This window comes from Oratosquilla oratoria, chromosome 2 (genome assembly GCF_046742065.1).
Source record: "Oratosquilla oratoria isolate Oo_2021 chromosome 2, ASM4674206v1, whole genome shotgun sequence".
Lineage (NCBI taxonomy): Eukaryota > Metazoa > Arthropoda > Malacostraca > Stomatopoda > Squillidae > Oratosquilla > Oratosquilla oratoria.
Window position 1 is genome coordinate 9806023 of NC_134778.1, and position 11057 is coordinate 9817079.

An 11057-nucleotide genomic window follows, 5' to 3' on the forward strand; every position below is an offset into this window, starting at 1 on the left:
ATAGGGCTAGCAGCATACTTCTTCAGCCCCTGATTTGGGCCAAGATAGATAGTTCCTCATGGCTTGAATTTGAGTCCGGTATACCCCACTATTACCTGGGCCAACAGTACATAATCCACATATGTCCCCTAAGGTGTTGTGGTGGTGAGTGTATATACCCTTGTTAGGTCATGGACTTGGTGCTTATTCACCCCTTGTTGGACTGGAATAGGTGGGGTTGTGTGAGGTCAAGTCTGTGGATATGGCATCCAGACACACTGTTCCTGGTGGGAGTGAATTTGCAGTCTGCCTCCATCATAACCACAAGGCCTGTTTTATGAGTAGTGCAAATGAGACACAAGCATGTCAAGATAGGTTTTTCATATGGCACATGGAATATCCTTTCCGTCCCCAAGGACAGGTGACATCAATTTTTATTGACTGAGTGCAGGGGACACAGAATGAAAATTGTGGCTCTTTCTGAAGTGAGGAGATTAGGCAGCGGGAAGAGTAGTAGTACGGGCTACACTTAATTATGTTCAGGCCACAGCAGTGGAGCCCACCTTAGGTGATTAACTGTAGGCTACATCCCACAGTTTAAGTACACCCTGAACTTACTGTAGTATATGCTCCTATTGAGGCATATTAACTCAAAGAGATATTCTATGCTTGGCTTGACTCATTAGCCAAACACTGCCTACCACTGTTGTTTTGGGTGACTTCAATGCAGTTACCACTACTGACAGCTTGCTATAAAGTATGTGTTGGTTCCCTTAGCTCTGGAACCTATCCCCTCTTTCCAAATTTTGCAAAGTTCACAATGTTCAAGGTTGAAGATTGCTGGTTTCTGGTTCCAGAGGAAAGAACTACACTGGTGTAATGATGCTGGAAGTGTGGTAGATAAGATTACTTCCTTGTTACTTCTCAGAGGATCTTATAGAACTGCAGGATTAATAGAAGGCCGATAATTATTGATGTATGGTTGCACCACTCAGGCTTTTTCTCAAGTCCAGGAGAATCCTAAGATATAATCATCCAATATTTCATTTGGAGAAACTCGGGGATTGGTGAATATTATAATTCATGACACTGAAGACTAGTGTGGAAGAGAAAGAATGGATGAAGAAAAATGTAGAGAAAGATGAAGTTTGTGAAGGTAGGGAGACATAGTACACATTCTTTTTATACAAAGCAAGTAGGTTACATGGTTAGTGGTGCATTGTACCAATGCACTATGTTTTCCTGTGAATGGAATTTACTCTTCCTTGATACTATATGTGAACTGTATTTTTAATTAGGCACCACAGTTTATATAGTCTAGATTTGCTGAACATTAGAATGTTTTGTCTTGGTTCTTATGTAGCTTTTCGTTACCCTTTGGTCGGTATTTTTGTGTGCGATGGCATTCTTAAATTTTGTATCCTAACCACTGATAATGTGTGATTCTGTTCGTCCATAATATGAGAATCTTGTTTGTTTCATGTTGTGTTTAGTAGTGGAAGGATGATAGCCTTTATCCTATCACAACATATCTTTTCTACACTTTGCAGCTCAAGACATGCCTTCTTCAAGTGTTTCTCTACTGTATCTGTGTCATGTATTTCATGTATGTATATGTTAATGTTAGAGGATGTTCTCGTACCTAATTCGTGTGCATGTCTACTGAGAATTTTACTAATACATTTCGTGTTCCTTTACAGATTTTTGCGATGAATGGGATGGGACCAAGTGACCTTCTTACACAGAGAGTCAGTGGATATTTTACATCTAGCCAGTCATCAGTTATGGAAAACCGATTAGGTAGAAAAATCAGTTCCCTGTTTGTCTTGTCACCCATGGTGTTTGTTTGCCTGTTGATAGAGTAGTTCTCTGTGATCCTAACCTAAAATTAGTATGTTCATTAGACAAATTTGTTTCAGTTGAAGTACCTGACAACAGCTGTAGGGAGCCATCTACTGAAAGACCACTTACAGAGAGTTTGACCAGGTTCCATCAGCTGAGGAAACGATCTGACCTACAGCTGATTAAATGTGTTCAGCAGGACAGCAGTCACCGCCAATATATTATGGCTTCTGCTCTATCAAATGTTACTTTATTCTTTGTGGATCCAGAACTGGAGAAGCAGTACCGACAACAGGCCCACAAGCCACGACCTTATGCACCTCAAACCCTGGCATCACATCACTTCAATACTTACTTTGACATCCTTGTAAGTGCCCTGGTGTTTACTGGGGTTACCATTTCTCTCTTCTTGCTCTACCCAACCACTCTAGGGTGGCTTTTGCTGTGTCTGGCGTCCACCTGCTGGCACCTTTTGTTGCTTGGCCTCTGCCTTACGCAGCTTATGAGGGGCAGTGGAGAAACGAACCACTCGTGGGCAAGCAATTTGTATTCTTGGCTGACGCAGTGGAGGCCCTGGCATGTTTGTGGAACCTCGCTCATTTGCCTCCCTCTTGTGGCAGTGATTGTCAATTTCTCATGTGAAACAACAACGGAAGACACGCCCAACGTCCGTTTCTTCTACTACTTAGCGCTGGTAGCCACAATCCATTTATGTAATTTTACTCAGCTGAATTGTTGGATGAAGAATACGCTTGTGTCTGTTGGGGCAGTGGTTCTCCTGAGCTTAATTGCTCCTCCAGTCTGTCCATGTCCTTTGGCAGTGCTGGAAACACTGTCTGATAACACCACCACCACTGCCGCTGCCACCACCACCGCCACCACTACTGCCACCTACAACGCCTCAAGCTTGGTATCTACGAGTGAAGAAGCCGTAAATCACTGGTTTCACACTGAAGTGATACTCGACACCATTTTGCTTCTGTTTCTTGTGTGGTTGCTTAACCGTGAGTTTGAGATAAGCTACAGACTGAGTTTTCATAGCTCCATGTTAGCCATGAAAGATAAAAAACGAATACAGACTATGAAGGATCAAGCTGACTGGCTGTTGAACAACATCATTCCCAGGCACGTAGTGGAACAGATCAAGTGCACTGCAAAGTACTCGGAAAATCACAAAGATGTTGGAGTCATGTTTGCCTCCATTGACAATTTCAATGAGTTCTATGATGAAAGTTATTGTGGAGGTAAGGAATATCTTAGGGTTCTGAACGAACTTGTGGGTGACTTTGACGAACTTTTGGATAGCGATGAATTTAAGAATATCGAAAAGATTAAAACTATCGGAAGTACTTACATGGCAGCTTCAGGTCTCAACCCAGAAGTGAGGCATGGCAATGTGAATCCCAATGAACACATCTACGAGTTGGTTGAGTTTGCCATGGCTATGCAACGTGCCACTCTTTCCTTCAATGAAGATTTAATTGAATTTGATCTGATACTTAGAATTGGTATTAACTTTGGTGATGTTACTGCTGGTGTGATTGGTACTACAAAGTTGTATTATGACATTTGGGGTGATGCGGTGAACATTGCGTCACGGATGGATACCACAGGTGTGCCAGGATACATCCAAGTTAGTCAGGTTTGTGTTCCAGTCCTGCAAGATCGCTATGAACTGGAACCGAGAGGACAAGTGTATGTAAAAGGGAAAGACAACATGAACGTCTTTCTTCTGAAAGGTCCCCGAGCTTCGTCCTGAAAATTGGATCATGCTGCTGGAGGTAATATTTTTTCTTGATGTGTACACAAAACATGGTCACAAATATTCTTGAAGAATAAGGAACTCAATAGTCTTTAATGATGTTACCATTATTTTAATTGAGGATTGGTTCCTAGTTTATTGCTAGGTCACTGCATCAGTGGATTCCAGTATATGGCAACCCCAGTCATTGCAGAATTATACTGCACCAGATAGTTTCCACATTGCTGTCTGATCAGCTTTGTGGTAGCATAAGAAAAGGTTCTCCCAGTGGTCAGAAAAGATACTGAAGTGTTAAAGCACAACAAGCTTTGTAATGAAAGTGTGTTAAGACATGGCTCTTGTGTGGTTATATAGGGCTAAGAAGAGCTGAATGTGATACAAGGTTTTAGATGTGGTAGCTGTAAATGGAACTTAACATTGCTTACGTTTATATTGATGAAAATAGCTATAGGTTTAATGACATGTAACATGGATATAGAATATGATACCCACTTAAAGCTCTTGCATTTTTTTTTCTTCTTTTTTTACTCTGTATTTTTTTTTCTATATTTTCCCCTATTTATTTTCCTTTCTTTTTCTTAAAAGGAGATACCCGTTTTAGTCCAGACCTCAGGATGGGGACCAGGCCAGAAGCCACCTTGAATTATCTAGATAGATGTATATATATTTTTCTTCCTTCTTTGTCTTGCCATAGTTTGCTGCAGTATTATTATGATTACACAATAGATGTAGCAGAAAGGCATTTATCTGTCAAGCTAAGTCCTTGGGTGTTCTTTGTGGCCCTGAGGTGAAGAGGTTGCAGGTTGCAGGTTGCACTGTCAAGACCATTAGGCTGTCACACCAAGTCATAGTGGCTGTTTGCCTTCAACCCCAGGTGGCTAATATAGCTTCCAGTCACGCATGTGTGAAATGTCATTTTGAATTGGTCATACTGGATTTATTTTTCCTCATTACTTGTGCTTTCTCTGTCAGTCTGTCTTTCCTTTTTTTTTTTTTTTTTTTCTTACCTTTTTTTTGAGACCCAGAAACACTTGAAAATATCTTCTCCATATTGTGCTCTGTCATTTTCTCCAAGTTGGATGCTGAGTGCCAAGGTACTCCTTTGCTCCGTAAGCTGAGATGAGAGGAGGCTGGCCATGCCTGGATGTGTTGCCTGAGTCTGGATGGCCCTTTGTAGGATACAGTAGCAATTTAGACTCCACAGGAACAAGGCGTAGTAGAGCCACACTAGAAAACACACTTCATATTAGTAATGAATTCATCCCAATTAGTTTGAAGTACCTCAGGATGTTGTGAGTGGGGTCCAGATGTTCAATGTTTATAGATTGTCCCTGTTTTAATTTCCCCCTTTGTGAATTTTTTCCCCCCCCCAATGCTTTTTGTGGCTTCACTCAACAGTGTGATGCATTTGGGCAAAAGAATGGGTTGATCAATTTTGGATCGGAGATTGTGGGGGTTATAATTAAGAACAGTGTCGTGAAACATAGAATTAAGTACCACAGGTAGTGTTGTAACAAGTCACTGGCAATGATTTAATACATTTTGTGTATTGCACAGGCTTTGTAAAATGCAATGTATTAAGAAACACCTCATGTATAACATAATGTGAATGCTAAGATGCATGGGATAATGCTTGCAGTGATCACTGCTGCAGTTGATTTCATAAGAACTCGTTGCTTACAATTCATATGATAAATTTGTTAAAGTTTGGATGAATGCGGCAGAATGCGGAAAGAGTGGGTGAGTAATGTGAATGTGAAGTTCAAAGGGAGATGATGTGTAGTTCAAATGAACATGATGTTAAATTTTAAAAAGTCTAACTCAGGAGGTGCCAAGATAAGAGGGAGGGTGGAGGGGAGTGGAGTGTATTTAGGGATGGAATGGATGGGAATGGTTTTTATGCCTTTTTCTTTTTGGCTACCTCCCTTGTAAGGGGGAAAAAGCCTTGGTATGTGTATGTATGTGTGCTAACTCAGGAAATAGAGTTGAAAGAAAAAAGTTTCTGAATCTTGTTTATGCAGGAAATACATTCAGAAAACATGCTCACAAATGTACAGTCTCAAAATTTGTAAAAACTTTTAACCCCTTCCATACGGTGACGCCTACGTAGGCGTCATGATGAGCAAGTGGGTACGGGAGGATGCCGACGTCGGCATCTTGATTATATTTACTGTAGTTGTACCTGTGTGACCCCCATACTCTGTAAACTGGCTTCATCATATTTTCTATGGTCATCAAAATTCACGGGTGAAAGAGAGAACGAGCAATACAGCGGTGACTTTATTTTTTATAATGCGAGTATTATGACGCAACATCGCACGTCTGGCAGCTAATGCTGCTTGCAAGATTTTGGCTCGTATTGAAGGGGTTAAATATTTTACTGCAGTGATAGGGAGGAATAATGAGAAAAGTGTGTTTATGTGCCTCTATTTGAGCAGATAATTGAAATATTTCTCTTGAGCTTATTACCATTTTGGGTTAATAATATTACTAATGCTAAAGGGAAGAATAGCGGAGGGTAACATGATTCTGTCAAAATTACAAGTCCACAATTAAACCATCAGATAGTAGGTGGGAAAGGATCTTGTGCTGAAGGATATTTTCGTTGTATAAGCACCTATGTGTTTTTTTATATACACATGTTCCAGGGTGTGTCCAGGGTGACATGTAAGTGTTTGATGTTGCCTTGTCAAGAAGCTTAAGTTAAATTTAATGGCTACTAGTGACTACAACATACTCTGACTGTCGAAGCATATAGGACAAAGGTGATAACTTTGCCACAGTTGAGTGCCTCTTGGTGGAAATTCATCAAAGACATGTGTATATATATATATATATATATATATATATATATATATATATATATATATATATATATATATATATATATATATATATATATATATATATATATATATATATATACTGGTACCCAGATGAAGGATTGGAAGAATTTAGAATGTTCATGTTTTTAGAGGAAAGCAGGGGATTGTCTGATATATATATATATATATATATATATATATATATATATATATATATATATATATATATATATATATATATATATATATATATATATATATATATATGTATATATATATATATGTATTTACCTAAGTGTATTACACGGGAAGGGAGCTATGCTCGTAGTGACCTGTCTTTGTATCTTTCAGCATCAAGTTTTTTCATAAAATCTTGAATAGTATTTGCACACACTGTTTCTTTTTCTAAGTTATTCCATATATCCAGCACTCTGTGTGGGAAGCTATTCTTTTTCCGATCTCTTCTATAGTTATCCTTTTTGAGTTTTTTTCATGACCTCTTGTTTTTCCATTGTCATTTATTAGTAAATCATTCCTGTCAAGGATTTCCATTCCTTTCACGATTCTAAATATAGTCAGTAGACCACTTCTTTCTCTTCTCTGCTCTAGTGTTGGTAGTTCCAATTTTGATAATCTTTGTTCATATGTTAAATTGGAAAGAGCTGATGCCAACTTTGTTGTTGCTCTCTGTATTCTTTTTAATACTGGGTGCCCATAGTGTCGCTGCATATTCCAGGTATATATGTGTGTGTGTGTGTGTATATATATATATATATATATATATATATATATATATATATATATATATATATATATATATATATATATATATATATATATATATATATATATATTATATATACACATATGTATATATATATAGATGGAAATATATATTTACCTACTTGTATCTGACTAGAAGGGGAGCTACACATGTAATGTACTGCCTTTGTGTCTCGCATTGTCTAGTTTGCTTTTAAATTCGTGTATGATGCACACACTGTTGTTTCGTCTAGTTTGTTCTAAGTGTCCACCAATCTGTGTGGAAAACTGTTCTTCTTCAGATCTCTTCTATAATTATCTTTTTTGAGTTATTTTCCATGTCCTCCTGTGTTTCTCATCCCAATTTAACAAGTCCTCTATCAAGTATTTCTGTGCCCTTCATGATTCTGTAGGTGGTCAGTAGGTTGCCCCTTTCTCTTCTTTGCTCCAAAGTTTGCAACTCCAGTTTAGCCAGTCTCTCTTCATATGACAAGTATGTATATATATATATATATATATATATATATATATTTACCTAGTTGTATTATACGGGAAGGGAGCTATGCTCATGGTGACCCGTCTTTGTATCTCTCAGCATCAAGTTTTTTCTTAAAATATTGAAAAGTGTTTGCACACACTGTTTCTTTGTCTAATTTGTTCCAAGTACCTATCACTCTGTGTGGGAAGCTATTTTTTTTTTAGATCTCTTCTGTAATTATCTTTTTTTAGATTCTTTTCATGTCCTCTTGTTTTTCCATTGTCCCATTTTAATAAATCATTCTTATCTAAGATTTCCATTCCTTTCATAATTCTATAGATAGTAGGTCTCCTCTTTCCCTTCTTTGTTCCAGAGTTGGTAATTCTAATTTGGACAGTGTTCATATGTCATTTTGGAAAGAGTTGGTGCCAGTTTTGTTGTTGCTCTTTGTATTCTTTCTGATTTTTTTATATTCTTTTTGGTACTGGGTGTCCATAGTGTTGCTGCGTACTCGAGTTTTGGTCTTATTAGTCTTATTAGTGTAGTTAATTTTTTTTTTTTACCATTTCCTCGTCCAAATAGGGAAATGCCATTTTTATTGACCTCAATAAATTGTAGGTTTCTCCGACTATTTTATTAATATGCTTATCCAGTGACAAATCTTTGCTGATCATCACTCCAAGGTCTTTTTTCCGAGTTTACTTTTTTGACCTCTTCTTCACCAATTTTTATAATCTCTTGATATTCTGTTTTTACTTTTTCCAAATTCCATTATACTACATTTCTTGATATTGAATTTTACTTCCCACTTTTGAGTCCATTTCCAGATCTTGTCCAAGTCTTGTTGTAATGAGTTGCAATCCTCCTCAGTTTTTACTTTCTTTGGTATTTTTGCGTCGTCTGCAAAGAAATTCCTATAACACTCCACTCCTTCATCCATGTCATTTATGTATATGGCAAACATGATTGAGATCAGTACTGATCCCTGCGGGACACCACTTTTCATTTCTTCCCAATTTGAGAATTTATCTCTAATTACTACTCTCATTTTCCTCCCAGTCAGGAAGTCTTTCATCCATTCCAATAATTTTCCTCTGATGCCACCTATTGATTCTATCTTCCTTATTAGTTTATTGTGTGGTACCTTATCAAATGCTTTTTGTAGGTCCAGAAAGGCACAGTCTGCCCAACCATCTCTCTCTTGTATTATGTCTATTAATCTTGAGTAGAAGCAGATCAAGTTTGTTGTACATGATCTTCCTTGTCTGAATCCAAATTGATTTGGCTTCAGTATAGTTTTTTCTTCCAAATGTTTAACCCATCTTTTTTTTACGACCTTTTCGCAAATTTTTGCTACTGTGCTTGTCAGGGAGACTGGCAGTCTGTAGTTTGATGGGTCTTCTTTGTTTCCTCCCTTATAAATCAGTACAATGTTTGCATTCTTCCAGTCCTGTGGCACTTTTCCTTCTTTAAGTGAGAATTTAATTATATTGTATATTTTATCTGTTAATTCCTCCATGCATTCTTTCAGTATCCAATTTGCAATTCTGTCTGGACCATGTGATTTTCTGATGTCAAGGGTTTTGATTTGGTCACTGATTTCTTTCTGTGTTACAATTATTTCTTTCATTGAGGGGGATATCTCTCTCTCTATTTCCTCACAGTTAGGTGAGTTTTCTATTGTGAATACTGATTTGAAGTGGTTGTTCATAATTTCAGCCATTTCCAGTTCTGTATATTCATATTTACCTTGGCGCAGCTTTTCCATTTATTTTTTGTTCTTCAGTTTGCCATTTACATACCTGTAAAATAGTTTGGGTTCTTCCTTGCAATGTTCTATTATTTTTTTTATCATAGTTTCTCTTTTCATCTCTGCGTATTTTTACATAATAATTTCTTAGTTTGATGTACATAAGTCATATACTTGTTTTCTTGTCACTTTTTAATTTCTTCCAAGCTTTGTCTCTTTTATCCTTAGCCTCACTACACCTTTTGTTGTACCAGCTTTTTACATATGTTCATTCCATTTTTTGTTGTGGTACGTATTTATTGACTCCATCATAAATTTCTTTTAGTATATTCCATTTCTCTTCCATCCCTGTTTCTTCATTTAGGAATTTTTCCCAGTTCGCATTGCAAAAGAATTTTTTGAGTTTCTCAAAATTTGTTTTGTTGTACATTAGTCTTCCTATTCTATGTTTATCATTTCTGCTTTGATCCATTTGCTCTTTCAACTCAAATTCTATTAGTACATGGTCACTCTTTCCTATAAGAGTTCTGTAATCAATTTTATAGAGAATTTCAGGTTCTGTCGTAAGTATTAAATCCAGTCTTGATGGTTCTTCACTACCTCTGTATCTGGTATTTTCCTTTATCCACTGAGTCATTGTGTATTCGATGGTCATGTCGAGCAGGGTCGAACAGGATGTTGTCCCAGAGTTCCTCTCCGCCCTTCACTGTCTTCCTCCCAACACATTTCTTATGAATTAAAGTCACCCATAATTACTGTATTTCCTCAGTCCTTCAGTATATTAGTTAATTCATATTTTGTATCTTTTAATATTTTGGAATTATCACTTTCTGTCCAGGACTTTGTTTTGGGGGGCACATACACCACTAAAATATTTCTACTCTTCATATGTTTGCTTTCAACTTGTATCATAATTGATTCTACATTATTTTTTCCTTCAGTTATTTTTGTTACATTAAAATTTTTATTAGTCAAAATTAATACTCTGCCACCCTGTTTATACTTTCTATTTTTTGTCCAGCAGTTGTATAAACGTTGTCCCACAGTGTTGGGTGGTGGAGTACACTTTAATTTAGTTTCCACTATTCCCATCATGCCTGGTTTTTCTAAGGCCAGATAATCATTTAACTCATTCATTCCTGAAGTTATTCCATCTATATTGGTATAAGCTATTTTCAATTTTCTTTCTCCTCGTCTTTTTCTGTCTTCTCTGTTTCCTTTTTTCTTATATACCATTTTCTCTCTCAAAAAAAGTTTTTTTCAGTTTGTTCTTTTTTCGTTTTTTTTCATCATCACTTCGTTTCTAAGTTCTTTTTCTTTTTCCTTTTCTTCTTAATTTGTTTCTTTTTTATCCATACATTCACTATTTGCTAATTTCATTGTTCTGGACAGTACTTCCTCGGCAATTGTTTGAGATCTAAGTTTACTTTCAGTGGCCTGTATTGTTTTTCTTTAGAGTATCTGCCCATCATATAGGTCTCCTCAATTTCCCTATCCAAACCTTGTTCTTCTGCTTGTAATTCTTTCAGAATTTCCTTTGTGATCTCTTTCTCTTTCTCCCTGTGATATCTAGGTACATCATGCTTCTCTTTAATGCCATATATTACAATGCATCTTTTTTTATCCACTGTGTCCCAAACTAAGTTGCCTTTCTCTTTA

General features: G+C 36.9%; 1 protein-coding gene across 1 annotated transcript; it reads left to right on the plus strand.

Annotated features, from left to right (window-relative positions):
- Positions 1-1555: 1555 nt before the first annotated feature.
- Ac13E (Adenylyl cyclase 13E) lies at positions 1556-6635 on the plus strand. Its single transcript, XM_076204811.1, has 2 exons — positions 1556-1779; positions 1899-6635. The coding sequence occupies exons 1-2, from the start codon at positions 1635-1637 to the stop codon at positions 3578-3580; spliced, it is 1827 nt and encodes a 608-aa protein (XP_076060926.1). The 5' UTR covers positions 1556-1634; the 3' UTR covers positions 3581-6635.
- Positions 6636-11057: the final 4422 nt, after the last annotated feature.

Bases quoted from the DNA above. Each gene is read 5' to 3' on its own strand.
- Ac13E (XM_076204811.1), top strand. From the start codon at position 1,635: ATGTCTACTGAGAATTTTACTAATACATTTCGTGTTCCTTTACAGATT. The intron at 1,780-1,898 runs GTAGAAAAATCA...AATTTGTTTCAG, and splicing joins AGTTATGGAAAACCGATTAG to TTGAAGTACCTGACAACAGC.